The 16,098-nt window shown below is 47.5% G+C and overlaps 1 protein-coding gene across 7 annotated transcripts in view; it reads left to right on the top strand.

The window, feature by feature from the left end:
- RUBCN (rubicon autophagy regulator) overlaps positions 1-13,559 on the top strand; it is an 84,924-nt gene extending 71,365 nt beyond the window's left edge. For all 7 annotated transcript variants that reach the window (XM_027774209.1, XM_006154546.3, XM_006154544.3 and 4 more), the window contains 9 exons: positions 5,502-5,562; positions 6,251-6,383; positions 7,020-7,165; positions 8,166-8,230; positions 8,649-8,887; positions 9,640-9,701; positions 10,142-10,295; positions 11,836-11,929; positions 12,156-13,559. In XM_027774209.1, coding sequence (XP_027630010.1) covers positions 5,502-5,562; positions 6,251-6,383; positions 7,020-7,165; positions 8,166-8,230; positions 8,649-8,887; positions 9,640-9,701; positions 10,142-10,295; positions 11,836-11,929; positions 12,156-12,334 — 1,133 coding nt within the window. In that variant the 3' untranslated portion in view covers positions 12,335-13,559. The remainder of the gene's footprint in view (positions 1-5,501; positions 5,563-6,250; positions 6,384-7,019; positions 7,166-8,165; positions 8,231-8,648; positions 8,888-9,639; positions 9,702-10,141; positions 10,296-11,835; positions 11,930-12,155) is intronic.
- The last annotated feature ends 2,539 nt before the right edge of the window (positions 13,560-16,098 follow it).

The following is a 16,098-nucleotide window of genomic DNA, read 5'->3' as shown; positions in this document are numbered from 1 at the left end:
GAGCTTACCTCCAGAGCTGTGTGGGCTTCTACGGTCTTGGAGGTATTCGTGATTAGCCTGGAAATCCCGCCATGTACCTGTGTTCTCATTGTATCTCTGGGGAAGAAGAGGAAGAAACAGAATAAAGTGACTTAAGTTTTAAAAAAATAATAATTATTTTATTTAACTTTATTTATTTAATTAATTTTAATTTGACTAGAGAGGGACAGGGTGAGAGAGAGAGAGAGAGAAAGAGAGAGAGAAAATGAGAAACCAAGCCGCCACGTCCAGGACTCGAACCGTAGTCAGCCATGTGGGAATCCAGCACTCTTAACCATCATACCACCTGCTGGCCCTGTGACTTGAGTTTTTAGTCAAAAACTTTTTTTTATAGATATGAAATATACGTCTATGTAGATAGGATATATAGATATAGATATAGATATCCTTTCTTCCTTCTTTTCATGAGAGACACAGGCAGACCAAGATGGGTACCCTTGACAGTCTCACCACACCATAGTCCTCCCCAGCCTTCCCACCAACCAGGATCGTGGCTGTGCCATGAGTGCACCTGGCCTGAACCCGGGCCGTCCGTACAGCTCCAGTATTGCACAGTGGTTTCTGACCATCTGGGCCACCATGGCTAGACCTTGATTATATTTTGTAAAGAGAAGAGAATGTTTTTTCTCTCCCACAGAAGAAAAAAACTGACTTTCTCTCTGTGAGGGTGAAGAACTATTAAATCATTTTTATGAAGGCAGTGGGGGTTTTTTAGCAACCACGAATCATCAGTAGGCCTCTTCTGGTGAATAGTGTTTTTTTTCTTGTTTGTTTTTCTTGTTGATTTTTTAATGGTCTTGTCCTAAAGTAACGAAATTGGCTAGCGAAGGGGCTATCTTAAGGCTTTCTCTCAGTTTTCCTTAATACACCAAAACAGAATGTAATTTCTCTTTTGCCTTTGGCCAATTAATCACTCATTCAGTAAGTACTTCCTGAAAACCTGTTAGCTACAAAGCACTCCAAGGGTTACTCGGACAAGACCGTGTGCTACCCAGTGCAGCATAAATATGATCTAGTCCGTTCTGTGGCTTATAACAGAAATACTTGCATCTGGTAATTTATAAAAATGGACGTTTATTCTGCTCGTGGTTCGGAGGTCCAAGGTCCCAGGACTGTGTCCGGTAAGGGCCTCTTGCTGGTGGATGACATGGTCGAGGGCAGGAACTTGAACAGAGCAGAGAGTGTTTGCGTCATTCCCTCACCTTATCACCTACCAGGGGCCAATCGTAAAGGCCCCACTCTGATACCTAATCATTTCCCAAAGGCCCACCTTTCAATACCGCTTGGATTGTCTCCACCACATTCTTAGTACCATTACAGTGGCTCACCAATTTTTTCTTTGAGAGAGAATTTTGCTATAGGGCACATGCCCTTGCTGGAGAGACAGAGACAGACAGAAAGCAAGAAGTCACCACATGGGGGGATGACTACATCGCAGTCCCTTCTCCTCCATTCTCCTCTTGGGGTTTTGGGCACACACATACTCGCACCTGGTGTAATTTTTTTTTTTTTTTTGGAGAGATTTTCACTGTAGGGCGCGTGCGCTCGCCAGACAGACAGAGAGAGACATAGAGACAGAAAGCGAGAAATCACCCCCCAGGGGGGATGGTCACGCTGCAATCCCTTCTCCTCCATTCTCCTCTTGGGATCTTGGGCACGCACGCACACGCGCCCGGCATGAGTTTTAAGCCACCGGGTCTGGGACACGAACCGTGGTCGACTACGTGGGAGTCCAGCGACATAGCCATTACGCTAACTGCTGGTTCCCAACCTGGTGTAAGTTTTAAGCCACTGGGTCCAGGACTCAAACCGTGGTTGGTCATGTGAGAACCCAGTGATATAACCATTATGTCATCTGCTGGTCCCCCCATTTTTTTTTTTTTTTCAAGAGAGATTTTTGCTATAGGGTGCATGCACTCACCAGAGACAGAAAGCAAGAAATCACCCTTCGGGGGGTGGGGGGTTGTCACACCAATCCCTTCTCCTCTGTTTTCCTCTCAGGATCTTGGGCATGCACACACATGCACCCAGCATGAGTTTAAGCCACTGGGTCCAGGACTTGAACCGTAGTCAACTACGTGGGAGTCCAGTAACGTAACCATTATGCCATCTGCTGGTCCCCACCCCCCAAATTTTAACACATGAATTCTGGGGGGACACATTCAAACTGTAGCAAAGTGTTAGGCAAATAAATGCTGGAAACCATAAGGTCTGTAGGTCGGCTAGCTGTTGCTTGCCTAGACTTTTTCCTTTTCTCCGAGAGCACTGATTAGGATGGAAACAGACAGCCTTGGCCTGGGATCTGGATTTCAGAGGTACAGGTTCAGATAGAAAATATAATATGCATGAGCAGCTGTGATGTTAAATCAGATAAACTTTGTGAATTGCCAGCAAAGATTTTGTTGAAGTCATGTTTTCTGTGCTTAGAGTACATATGAAAAGTAGAATGTGGATTTCAGTTCTGTTGTTTTACTCACGTATATAGCTTTGGAGGCATTAGTTTGTCGATGTTACTGAGTATATGCTCACTTACGGAGCACAGTATTAAAACATTTTAAGGCCAAAGAAGAATTAGCCATAATCTCACTTCCTCTCAAGATTTTATAATCTAGTTGTGTAGTAGTAGGCAGTTAGCTAGTCATGAGCGGGCAGCCCTAAGAGAATAGCAGGACACATGCCACATCAATTACAATTTACGTGAAATGCCTTCTTCCCACCCGGCTCCTGGCACCTGAGACAAGGCAAATATAATTTTTCTTCCTTGGTACCTGAAGAAGACACGTCGGGATGATTATAAATTTCCCTCTTATCATTCCTCATAAATACAAACAGACCCAACCAGACATTTTGGTCAACATCCTGATTCCCACCGGGGCAGTAAACTCATGGGGCAGTTCATTCTAATAAGGATGCTCCTGTCATTATGGGTCACACTGGACATCCACAGCTAGGTGATCAAATTCCTCAAATTCTTCACCTGTGAGAGAGATTCTCAAGCACAAAAAAGCCCCTGATGGGACCAGCAGTTGGCATAATGGCTGTCGACTGGAACCGCGGTTGACTACATGGGAGTCCAGCGACATAGCCATTACCGGACCCAGTGCTTAAACTCACGCCGGGCGCATGTGCATGTGTGCCCAAGATCCCGAGAGGAGAACGGAGGAGAAGGGATTGCGGTGTGGCCATCCCCCCTGGGGGGTGATTTCTTGCTTTCTGTCTCTCTGTCTCTCTCTGTCTTTCTTGTGAGTGCACATGCCCTATAGCAAAAACCTCTCCAAAAACCCCCGAATTCAAACAAAGGACATAATTAATATGACCAACCTCCCACTGTTAAATATTCATTATTACCTCTGATAATAAAAACTATATCTAACCAGTTCCAAACGCAGTTGATAGCTAGCTACCTGCCCGCCCAAAGGTCTTTTAGGTGTACTTCTTTTCTAAAATCTTTCTTTCCTATTAAATTCTCTTTTCTCCCTACTTTCATTGTGGTTGTGGCTTTATTTTGTGCCTAGGGACAGGTCTCTAATTTTAGTGATCTGGATGGCCCCAGAGAACCCAGGGCTTCACACAATGCAGCTCAACAGTCTCCCATCCTATGACAGTTGTACATACAGGAAATCTATGTTCAGAGGGAACGTGAGGAACGGTTGAATTCGTCCCTCATGAGCAAAGGCAGAGCCATGTCACATAGTGCAGTGCTCTCTCGAGAGGCTCAGACGTAGTAGGGTGGTTATATGTGGGCTTCGTTCATGATAAAGTCTTTTTCACTGGGCATTGAAGGAAACGAGAGATGGGATCTGTCAGAACAGTCGTATTTTCAGACTTACTGGGTCATCGGAAAAGTCAGGACACATTTTTGCATAGAAAAATACATCATGATTTCTCGGATGACCCAATAGGCAGCTTCTATCCACTGCTCCCACCCCCCTTTTTTAAGGCTAGAAAACACACGATAGAGGCAGCATGTGTGTAACCCTCCCCTTCCCCAGTAGAACCTGGTAGCACTTTGATCCTTTTTCTCCAGTTCTCCATCCCATTAGGATCCTGGGCACACACCCATGTGCATGGCGTGCAAGCTGCCGGGTCCGGACTCTGATCCTAATTGGCAGTGGGCTCTGGCTCCCTTTGCACAGCGCTGTGTTACAGGGCCAGCCCTGTCTCCATTCCTTAAACATGACTGGCGATCTGCATTCCCCACGACCCCCATCCCGGGTATTTTCACAGATGAGGCTTTTGGAGGTTCAGTGATGTTAGTATTAGAAATGCTCTTCAAAATCCTTTATCGGACATAGGTTTCAGAAAATCTGCCCTGATTGGGGCCAGCAAGTGGTGTGGTGGTGAAGCGCTCTGAACTCCCACATGGCCAACCGTGGTTCAAGTCCTGGACCTGGTGGATTGCTTTTTCCCTCACCCTCTCTCTGTCTCTGTTTCTCTCTGGTCAAATTAAAATAATAATAATGGTAGATAAAAAACTAAATAAAATTCTTAAAAAAAGAAAAAAAGAAAATCTGCCCTGATTATGTCTTGTATAAAGATCATGTTGACTGTCTCTGTAGAAATTTGCTGGTTAGGGCCAGTGCGGTGTGGTGGTTAAGGCAGCTGGATCCCACATGACCGATTGCATGGTTCAAGTCCTAGACCCAGTGACTTGGAAATCACACTGGGTATGTGCACAGGCATGCCCGAAATCCTGAGAAGAGAATGGAGGAAAGGGGATTGTGCTGTGGCCATCCTCCCTTGAGGGTGCTTTCTCACTTTCTCACTTTCTCACTTTCTCACTCTCCCTCTTTCTCTCTCCAGTGAGCGCATATACCCTGTACCAATTTTTTTTTAAAGAAAGAAAAAAAATTATTACTTGGCATTTTCAGGGAATTGCCAAGCCATAGAGTACTTTTCTTCCCTGTGCCACCAGGCAAGATGGAAAGCTTTTTAGGGATATAGGAAACTTCTGGCATTCTGCTGTCATAGCAATAGTAGCAAGATGTTAGAAGCGAAATTCCAATTTCATATACACTTAATGAGGAACTTCTGTGATCCAAATTCTGTGTTAGGTATTACCTCTTACCTGTACAAAGTGCCAGAGTTCTTGCCTCTAGGAATTTACCATTTAAGAAAGCCTGAGATTTTAGAGAAGGAGGGGGAGATTCAGAATGTTTGTTTTGTGTTTCTGCTTGCCTCAGGGTTACCGTTTTACATTCTCTGAGTTGGCATTTCCACCTGGATTTTGTAACCACAGTGGCCTTCCCAGTGCGCGGTATCTGTCCCTATTTCAGCCTGGCCATGATGTGAATAGAGCAAAAGTGTAGTTGCATTTAGAGCTTCACCTGCTGCTTGTCCTGGGTAGGGTGGAGCACCTGACTGCTCCCCAGTGCTTAGCTGGTGATCTCTCCTAATGGTTTCCTTTATCCTTCCCTCCTCCCTCTCCACTTCCTGTTCCCCTATCGCTGGCTTCCATTCAGATGCTGACATCAGGAGGAACACAGCCTCAAGCAGCAAGTCCTTTATTTCTTCCCAGTCCTTGTGAGTACTTTTAAAATAATAAATAAAACTTTGGATTAGGTGGAGAAACGAACCCAGTGCGTAGCCCTCCACATTCACGAGTGCCAAGGGTGAAGTGGCAGCCCTGCCTGGTGGTAGCAGGCTCGGGGCAGAGAGCAGAGGAGCTTCGGTCCAGACGGAGGGCTCTCGTAGAGGCGATGTTCGCAGTATGAACGGTCCCTTCTCTGCCCATCACAAACACATCTCTTCTCAAAAGAGATAGCCGTGATTGTGACTTTTGATCACGAAATCAAATTGAACAGATTCCATACTGTGGACCCAGCTGGGGGAAATAGTAGCTCATTTGGGAGAACAGTATCCCTTTCTATTCCAGAAAGCAGTTTTACTCACTTTATTTTGTAAAAAAAAAACGGTCACAATCTTCATTCTGCTGTGAAAGAAACTGAAGTTCGGAAAGAAGGGACAGCGTGTTCTTAAGTCACAGAGCCAGGTCATGCCAGCAAGTGGGATTTGAACCTAAGGCTTGGTGCTACAGGACCAGCATAGTTTCCGCTGTGCACATGCCTGATGTGATAAGAAAAGAGGCTGAGCAGAGCAGAGCAGGGCAGACCAGGGGCGCCGCGCGTTCTCCCAGCCCGGAAGTGACTGCGTACTGTCAGGCGCGAAGGGGATGCCTCCCAGCTCCCTGTCTTCTTGCTCTCCCTTCCAGCTCCCACTGCTTTCTGCACTCCACATCTGCTGAGGCGGTGGCCATGGGGCTCCTGAAGCAGTTTGAGGGGATGCAGCTCCCAGCTGCCTCGGAGCTAGAGTGGCTCGTCCCGGAGCACGACGCCCCTCAGAAGGTAGGCTCCTCAGCCCTTCATTCCAACCCAGTGGGCCATGAACCTTTCTGATCGTGTTCTCTGTCACGGGGCCCCAGTCGGGAATGAGCCTGTGCGTTTCCTTCCTTCCTCATAAAAGCCATTCACTACCAGTGAGTCAAATGAATAAATGAATGAGTGAGTGATCATTGGTGTAGGTTTTCTGTAGTAATGGTCAAAACAGGAGATGATGACGCCTTCACTGTCCTTTTTCCATGTGGCTGTTCACTAAACCTGAACACTAAAACTAATTTTGTGACCACCTTTGACAAACTAGAAGAAGAAGAACTGTTCGGACTCTTCTTTGCTCTGCAGTTGAGTCTTTAAGGCAGGAAGCACCCTGGCATATGCCACAGTCCTGGGATGCATGCAGGGGGTCACCCGCCGTGGGTGCCACCACTCCGGATGCCATTTCTATTTGTTCCTTGGAACCCAAGGCCCTCGCTTCTGACCTGGTGCCTTCTAGTGTGTTTTGAGGGCCAAGGTTTCCTGTGGTTCTTACCCTGTGGTGTTCTGAAAATGTCTTCCATTAACTATGTTCTGTCATGGCCAGAAGGGTCGACATATGCGTTCCCCCAGCCTGCCCATGTTAGCTCACCCTGTACTCTTCTCCCGCAGCTCCTGCCCATCCCTGACTCCCTGCCCATCTCACCAGATGATGGGCAGCACGCTGACATCTACAAGCTGCGGATTCGTGTTCGTGGCAATCTGGAGTGGGCCCCACCGCGGCCTCAGATAATTTTTAATGTTCATCCAGCCCCAACGTGAGTAGCCAGTGGCTTTGCCCTTTGGAAAATGGATATGTCTTCCAGGTTGTCAGGGTTGTCTGCTGGTAACTGTACTTCCCACACAGTTCTGTTTACTTCAACACAGAAGAGGATTATTCATTTTGCCCTTCGATTTTTCTTATCCTCCCATTTTTCCCCAGAGCCAACTGAAAATGAGATCTTTTTCTAGTGGCATTCCCAGCCTTCCTCCTAGTAGTTTCTTGAGCTGTTTTTCTTCTCCCTTTTCTTTTCTCTCTCTCTCTTTTTTTTAAAGTTTGCTACAGGGCATGTGCACTTGCCTGATAGAGAGAAAAAGAAAGTGAGAAATCACCCCCAGGTGGGATGGCCACACTGCAATCCCTTTTCCTCTTCAGATCTTGGGCATGCACACGTACACACCTGGTGTGATTTTCAAGCTCCTGGGTCTGGGACTCAAACCATGGAGTAGGTCATGTGGGATCTAGTTGCCTTAACCTCTACGCCATCTACTGGCCCATTTTCTTCTTAAGATGGATGGAGGCTGGGCCAGTGGGTGGCATAGTGGTTAGGCGCTGGACTCCCACATGGCCGACTGCAGTTTGAGTCCCAGACCTGGTGGCTCATTGTCTCACTCTCTCTCTCTCTCTCTGTCTCTCTCAAGTGTGGACGTGTGACCTGTGGCAAATTAAAAAATAATAATAATGATTAAAAAAACGATAGATGGATGCTTTTCTGTCTTATCATTTTCTCCCTTTCATGCTCTACTCTTTCTCATCCCTTACCATTTGTATAGGAAGTGTGGTTATTGGGAGAGTCACTGCCTGTACCCAAATCCTCACCTTATAATCCTCAGTTCAAAGTAGTTTTCCCAATAGGTTCATTTTGCCCAACTCTAAAAAAGTAGGTGAATTTCCCTCTTGTCCCATACTTAACAAGAGCTCTACACTTGTCTTTTCATTTTTTATACCTCGGAGACCTCATGCAGCTATCTGCCAATACTCTCTCCTTCTTTCCTCAGGAGGAAAATTGCCGTGGCCAAGCAGAATTACCGCTGTGCAGGGTGTGGTATCCGCACTGAGCCTGGTGAGTATCTTCTGTCACCGTACTGCTTCTGGGGGGTTTACTCTCTTCCACACATAGGAGAGAGGGGCCGATCTGAGGTAGGTGACAGGGCATGACTGGGGGAAAGGGGTAGGCCAGGCAAGAGCACTGACAGTCAGAGAGAAACCATCTTTGGGAGCACCTTACTAGGATTGTATGCTAGAGGAGCCCGGCAGCTTAGCTAGGTTCTTGGAGTCTGCGTCTTACCAACTCGGGCAGGTTTTGTCACCTCAGGGGCCTACAGGATGGGAGCACAGGCCCCAGTGTGGTTTCTGCAAGTCCTGGGAAGCTCAGACGGAGGTGGCCGTCCCCTCCTGTCCTTTCAGGGGAATGACAGCCGCCTCTCCAGTCTGTAGAAGGGAAAGTCACATCTGGCCTTTGGTCTTGCTGCTTTTCCCAGATTATATCAAGCGGCTGCGGTACTGTGAGTACTTGGGTAAGTACTTCTGTCAGTGCTGCCACGAGAACGCCCAGATGGTCATCCCCAGCCGGATTCTGCGCAAGTGGGACTTCAGCAAGTACTACGTCAGCAATTTCTCCAAGGACCTGCTCATTAAGATCTGGAACGATCCCCTGTTTAATGTGCAGGACATCAACAGCGCCCTCTATAGGAAGGTCAAGCTGCTCAATCAAGTCCGAGTAAGACCCTTGAAAAGGCCACCCTTCTCCTCTCCTCAGCCCCCTCCTCTGCTCATACAGGACCTCCCAAGGTCCCCACACTTCTCATTGTCATAATGTCCGAGCTGTAGCCCTCTCAGCTGTCATGACCTGTATATACTTGTTTTTTCAAGTCTTATTTATTTATTCTATGAGAGACAAGTACGCCAACAAGGTCCCCACGTTACAAACCACCCCGCATCTTAGCCAGCCCAGACCAAGAGCATGGATGTGTGCCGAGTGCTCTGGGAGGTGCCAGGACACAAAGCCAGGACACTTCTCGTGTGGGTCCAGCTGCATCACACTGTGCCACCCCCTGGTCCCTCCTATGTAGCTTCTTAATCTCTTCCTGTTTCTCATGTGTGTGTCTAGTCAGCGTCTCAAACCTGTCAGTGGCAGCTCTGAAGCGATAGACGGTATTTGATGGCAAAAGCAGAATTTCTACCTTCACTGAAAATACTGCTGAGTGGAGAATAGGGTATCAAGTGGGAACTTCACGTTCTGGAGTTCTCAGCTCTTCCCAGCCGTGTGCGTGTTTTGGGCAGACTCACCTGGCAGTGTGGCCTTCCCTGACAGGAGACGGCTTTGAAGCGAGTTACCGAGTTCGAGGCGTAGCGTGCAGTCCAACTCTGGCTGCTGCTTGCGAAGCTTCCAGAGCCTCAGCGTTTAAAGGCACTGGTGTTTCTGGCAGTTGACTCTCCTCCTCCCCGCTCACTCAGTGTCTTTCTCTTCAGCTGCTGCGGGTCCAGCTCTATCACATGAAGAACATGTTCAAGACATGCCGACTGGCCAAAGAGTAAGTCTTGTGTGGAACCCAGAGCCCTCCAGCTGAGCTTATGTCTCTGAAAGGGACATGTCCCAGCAGCTGGCTGTCATTATGCAAAGAAGAATGGGGACTTTGCAGAAATGTCCAAAAGTGGCAGATGAGAAGCAGTAACTGTTGTATCTGGCTCTCTGGAAGGGCAAATCTGGGTTGTTAGATCCAGGACGGACCAGCACTTGTTGCAGGCTGGCGTGGATCACTCTGTAGAAGGTCATACACTGGCCATGCTGTCATTCAGACACCCCGTAGTGTGAGAAGGCCAGGCTGGCCTGGAACATGTGGGCTGACTGAGTGTTGCTCACTCTCTCTACTCAATCTCTCCTGCTTCTAGACAGGGTTTTAGTAGAAGGCTATTAAGATGTACCACAGAGTCTTCATTCCTCCCCCTCCCTACTTCCCCTCATTTCCTATAGGCTTCTGGATTCCTTTGATGCAGTCCCCGGCCACCTGACAGAGGATCTTCACCTGTACTCACTGAATGACCTGACTGCAACCAGGAGGGGGGAGCTGGGGCCCCGGCTTGCCGAGCTCACCCGGGCTGGGGCTGCCCACGTAGAGCGATGCATGGTGAGGAAGTCTTGCTCCATAATGTGACTGGACCCTTAGGGACCAGGAAGTGGCGTGGACCCAGATGGTTGCCACAGAGCTCCAGGAAGCTGAAATGGTCTGCCAACACTCTGAGGTTAATTGGAAAGGGATGCTGTTCCCTAGGATGGCAAACAGCCAGATCGTCCAGATCTAAAGAACCTAGAATTTGAGGCGGGCTTGGTGCTGGCACTGCCTCCAGGTAGCTCTGGGCTTGACTGAAGCCTTCATGGAAGAATTGTCCTGATGTGGGAGGAGAACTCTAGATTAGAATCTGGAGAGGGATTCTAATCTGGATTTGGCTTTTTTTAACTTACTATGACTGTGAGAAATACTTTGTTGTTTCTGAGGTAGGCCTCAATTTTTTTTTAAGAATTATTTTATTGAACTTTAATTAATTAATTAATTAATTTTAATTTGACCAGAGAAGGACAGTGAGAGAACAGGAAAGTGAGGAAGCAAGCTGCCAGGTCTAGGACTCAAACCATGTGGGAGTCCAGCACCCTTAACTACCACGCCACCTGCCAGCCCCAGGCCTCGATTTTCTTGTCTCCAAAATGAAGACAATAATGATAATGTACTCTTCTTTCTTCCCAGTATTTTGAGGGTTGATGAAATAATTTATGTGACAGGATTTTGTGAACTTTGCATTCCACAAATGCTAGTTATTATTTGTGATATACTCAACATGCCAGAAATTCAAAAATCTATTTTTTAGAACTTCCTATCTTAGAATATGTGCAGCTTGTGTTCCTGTAACTGTCCCAGGTGAAATAGGGCCTAGGTAAAAAATCCCGTGTGGGTGATTGGAAATACTTCATTATAACCTAACTAGAGGTTATAATGAAGTATCATATTTTATTATTTTTTCCCTTAAACTTGCCAGAGAGCGCATGCATTCAACAGAGAGTGGGAGAAAGAGAAAGCACCCCTCAGTGGGGCATGGTCACACTGCAGTCCCTTCTCCATTTCTCCATCCTGTCTGGACCTTAGGCACTCACTTGCATTCATCCTGCATGTTTCCCAAACCTTGGAGTTCAGCATTTGAACCGTGCTGTCAGCCATGCAGGATCCAGATCCCTTAACCACTAAGCCACAGGCTGGCCTGTCACATTTTATCTTAGTTGGCTGTGGTTCTTATTTCAAAATGGAATCATTGCTCAGCTGGAAAACTGACCCCAGGAAGCCCTTTGTGATGCCATTCTTCCTCATTCCTCTCTTCACTGGGAGCCACTGGAGGTCAAGGCATCTCACCCGTGCCCCTCGTCTCCACCTGGAAGCATTGTCTGACTCTCCCCAGCCCTGCCCTAGTTTGGCTTTAATGTTCAAGTCCAGCCCAGGTCTCTTCCCAGCAGACAGGAGAGCTCTCAGCCCTCTCCATTTTCACTTGTATTTTTGCCTTTGCCCTTCTTGACGTGTTTAAGGGAAAAAAAATAATGAAATACTACTTTATACTTCACGTCGCCCTCCCATGCCAGGTCCTGATATACTCCGCTCACTTTGCTGTCTCTTTCCTCCCCAGCTCTGCCAAGCCAAGGGCTTCATCTGTGAGTTCTGTCAGAACGAGGATGACATCATCTTCCCTTTTGAGCTCCATAAGTGTCGGACCTGTGAAGGTGAGGGCTGCAGCCACGGGTAGGGCAAGCAAGACCCAACACAAAGCCTGTTGATTTCCCATGAGCCACCCTCTTTAGCAAGAGTCTGGTTTGGTTCTGCCACACCCTGTGTTTCACCACCAGGGCACCGAGTTGTGGCGGTGACACGGGGCTATGGCAGTGACTTCCCATCGGAGATAATGCAGTGTTATCTTCTCTCTCTCTCTCACCTTTCCAACCTGAATAGAGTGTAAAGCGTGTTACCACAAAGCTTGTTTCAAGTCTGGAAGCTGTCCCCGGTGTGAGCGGCTGCAGGCCCGGCGGGAGTTGCTGGCTAAGCAGAGCCTGGAGTCCTACCTGTCAGATTACGAGGAGGAACCCAGCGAAGCCTTGGCCCTAGAAGCCACTAACCTGGAGACCACCTGAAGAAGGCACTTTGAGCCCTAGGGGCTAGCGTCACACATGCAGAACTGAGCCACCCTTTTAAGGACTTTCCCCATTGGGACGTTTTTTCCTTTTAATTATTATTATTTTTTATGACTCATCTGACGTCCACGTGCGTGCAGCCTGTGTCAGGTTGATGAAGTCCAGCCTGTTGTGACAGATGCTTTGAAAGCACTGAGTATTTCCATCAGAACTGACACGTGGGTCCTTCAGCAATGCTTCTAGTGCTTCTGTCAGGGAAGTGGATGACAAGACCCAAGTCTTCCAATATGCATGGCTGTCTCCACCAAGACCAGATCTGGTTTCAACTGCATCTCAATGATCATTTCCATTTTATTTGGTTTTCGTCCTGGAGCTTCCGAGCCAGTCTTTCTCCTTTGCTGCTGAAACAGGGATGGAGTTTTCTCTCTCCTAATCCTGGAATAGGGGTCAGACTGTACCCTTAGGAGAAGCAACAGAAAATGGGACTACATCATGGGCATTCTACCCAGCTTATTTAGATATTTTAAGGCCGTAAAACCAGAATCTGTACTATCCCAGAATCCTCAGAGACCTCGAGGAGGCAGCCATGACTCTTCCCTGTTGGAAATACTCTCAGCTTAGATGTCACGAGCTCTTTATCTACCCCAGTGTGCTTGGAGCTTGATGCAAGGGCCAGAACTGATGCTTGGGCCTGTCCGTTTGTAGCCTTACACCACAAGCATACATGAGGTCATCACTCTTACTTAAGGAAAATCCAGTTAAAGGAGCTGTTGGCCTCCTCTCGAGTGTTGAAGTGTCTTTGAAGTGCCCAGCTCTTTGGTGCAGTTATGATCCTTTACGCTCAAGCAAGTCCCTGCTGCCATTCTGACCCTCCCACCATCTCATCAGTGGGTCCTGGGGCCTCTGCTAGATGGTCGCTGTGGTTCTGTACAAGAGTACAGCCCAACCACGTTCTCTTTCCGTCCTGCAGCAGAGCTGGGACCTCCCCTGGCGGCTGATCTCTTGCCTTACTTTGTTTCGTCCAAGTCAGAGGGAAAGCTTCCTGTTATTAGCGGTGTTACAGAACTTGACAATTTGTGGATGTGAGTGCAAATGTTCCTGCATTCTTGGGATAACAAGAGCCCGTATGCCAGTTATGCACTTAACTCTTTACCTTGGTGAAACTCCTGTGCCCAGTCACCCTTGTCATAGTACCGATTTTAACATGCTCTTCTCTCCTTTTTAATGTGTTTTGGTGGGAACAGTACTTGGATGGGACCGTGTGTATATGTGCGTGGTGTTCTTAATGTCGCTGTAGCTTCTAACCTCCTTTAAAACACCAATCAGTGTGGCTTCTCCAAGGGTTGGCGGCTCTGTGAACTGAAGCCCGCAGGATTTCTGTTCTGGCACAAATTTCTTCCTGTGTACTTGTCTTCCCATAGTTGGTTGCTAGTAGGAAAATAAGGCCTGGGTGCCACCCCAGGAAGCTGCACGGAAAGTTGCACATGGTTGGCGGAAGCTGGTGAGTGCCTGAGCTGCAGGAGTCCTGCAAGGAAGTAGGGGGGGCATCAGAGAAATTGCCAGAGCTGGGGCTTAACCAGAGCCAGGGGGAACAAGGGGACCGTGCAGGAACCGGCCCAGGGTCATGGTTCCTCTGCCGCAAACTCAGGATCCGAAGGCCACCTCGGGCTGGAAGACCCTGCAGCTGTTCTCCCGTCAGTTCATGGGGAAGCTCTAAAAGCCAAGGCTCAGCCTGGTTTTGAAGCGCCAACTAGAGGCTCCCTTTTCCTCCAAGGAACTTTGGGAATGACCCCACAAACTCAAGTCTCACTAAGGGGTTATTAGACCCCGCCTTCAGACTCAGGGGTGTGTAAAAAGGGTAAGTTCTTCCAGTTTGGCTTTAAGCTGAAATCCAGCCTTTGCTCCAGGTCACTGTGCTGGAGGGGAGCCTTGCTCTCTTGTCCAGCCTGTGTTTTATGAGCACAGGAGCCGAGGATGGAAAACACTGACCCGTTTGTAGAACTCAGTTCAACTACCTTACACGCTCCTAATTTTTCCCTTATTTTTGCCCCCCAGTCCCTTTAGATTGCATATCCGTTTTAGTGACCCTGACACTATGCCGTCCAAATACCCATTTATTTATTTATTTGAACAGGGGAGAGAGGGTGGAGGATGGGATGTTTTGAAAGCACTTTGCAACCTATCAGTATCTGAAAAGCCCCTGCAGTCGTGGGGAGAAACTTCTGAATGCACTGAAGAGAGTTCCTTCTGAATGAATGGGAGGGAAGAAGTGTTATTTTCTGTAAATAAAGGTGAAGAAGATCCAGTGTGCTCAGAAGGTGGAGACAAGATTCAAGACATAGCAGAAGAGTGGAAGCAAATATTTTCTACTTAAATGAGGCTGTTACTGATTCTCTCTGCCAGGCCTTAGAGCTTTTGTTGTATTAACATAAAAGGAGCAAGAGTCTGAATGGAGATGCTCTGTGTATGCAGCTCATGTTCTGAGCTGGGTTGCCACTTGCTGTAGTTCTTTGCACTACCAAGCTAACAGTTCATCGTCCTTGCTAATAAACTAAAGAAATGGAATTCTGCCTTTGGTTTGCCTGCTTGACTGTCACGGTCTTGGGTGCCCACTGTAAATCAGGCACGTCTGAGAACTCAGGTGGTTTCCGCGTCATAATACAAAGCAAACTAGACCTTACAAGTTGAAAAAAGTGGGTTAGAATGCTTTGTCATTGACTTGCTACATGACTAAGCAAATCCCTCACCTCTCTGGATTTCTATTCCTTAATGTGTCCAATGACAAAATCAGACTTTGACACAGCCCTTTACGGTGCATGGGATGTACCCCTGCCCATTCCCTTGGTGTAACTATCACTAAGAGTGAGGTAGATCTTCCTCTCTACCGCATCAGAATTGCCTTAGATGCTTCAGTTCCCACTGGGAGTGCCTGGATCTGACTTTCTCTCTTGTGCTCCAAGCCACTGGAGCTGTAGTTCCACCCTGCAATTTTTCTTCCTCCTTTTAAAAAAAAAAAAATTATTTATTTCTTCCATGAGAGAGAGAGAGACAAGCACCCCTGGCAGGGCCCTCATGCCACAATCCAGCCCCAGCCTCAGCCAGTTCAGATCCTAGGCATGTGCGAGCATGGCCAGCATGGACTGGGAGACCCAAAGGTGTGAACCCGGGACCTTTCCACATGTTACATTACAGAGCATTGGTTACTGCTGGGCCACCATGGCTGACCCTTGCAACTTGAAAACGGTTTCCCTTAGATGCCTCTTTGTCACCTCTAGCCAATATGTATAAAACTGACAAATACTCTATTTCCTCACATCTAATCATCAGTTACCCGGGTTTGAAAATGTGGCTACCCTGGACATCACCAAGTCGGGTGGCACATCAGCTAAGCAAGCCTCATCGCCTTCCAACCGCCTGTCACCAAGTTCTGTTGCTTTTCTCTTTTTATTTTATTTTATTTTATTCATTTTCTACATTAATTCACTATACACCATCACAACACACAAATGAATTTTCCATCCAAAATACAGTGTGCATTAGCTCAATCAAGCACATCAACATACATGTTCTCAGCAAAATAATTTTCCAATTTTTATGTCCTTCATACCTTGCCTTTTGTTTTGCCATCCTTGATTCCCCATCCCCCACCCTCTGCTATGTCCCATCCTCCTCCCCCATTGTCCCTGGCATCCATGGCTGCCCTCCATGCCCTCCCCCCCCATTCAATTGTTCTGCCAATGAACTTAATTAGTCTAAATATATAC

This window comes from Tupaia chinensis, unplaced genomic scaffold, assembly GCF_000334495.1.
Source record: "Tupaia chinensis unplaced genomic scaffold, TupChi_1.0 Scaffold000415_1, whole genome shotgun sequence".
NCBI lineage: Eukaryota > Metazoa > Chordata > Mammalia > Scandentia > Tupaiidae > Tupaia > Tupaia belangeri.
This window is presented reverse-complemented; position numbering and strand designations above follow the sequence as displayed.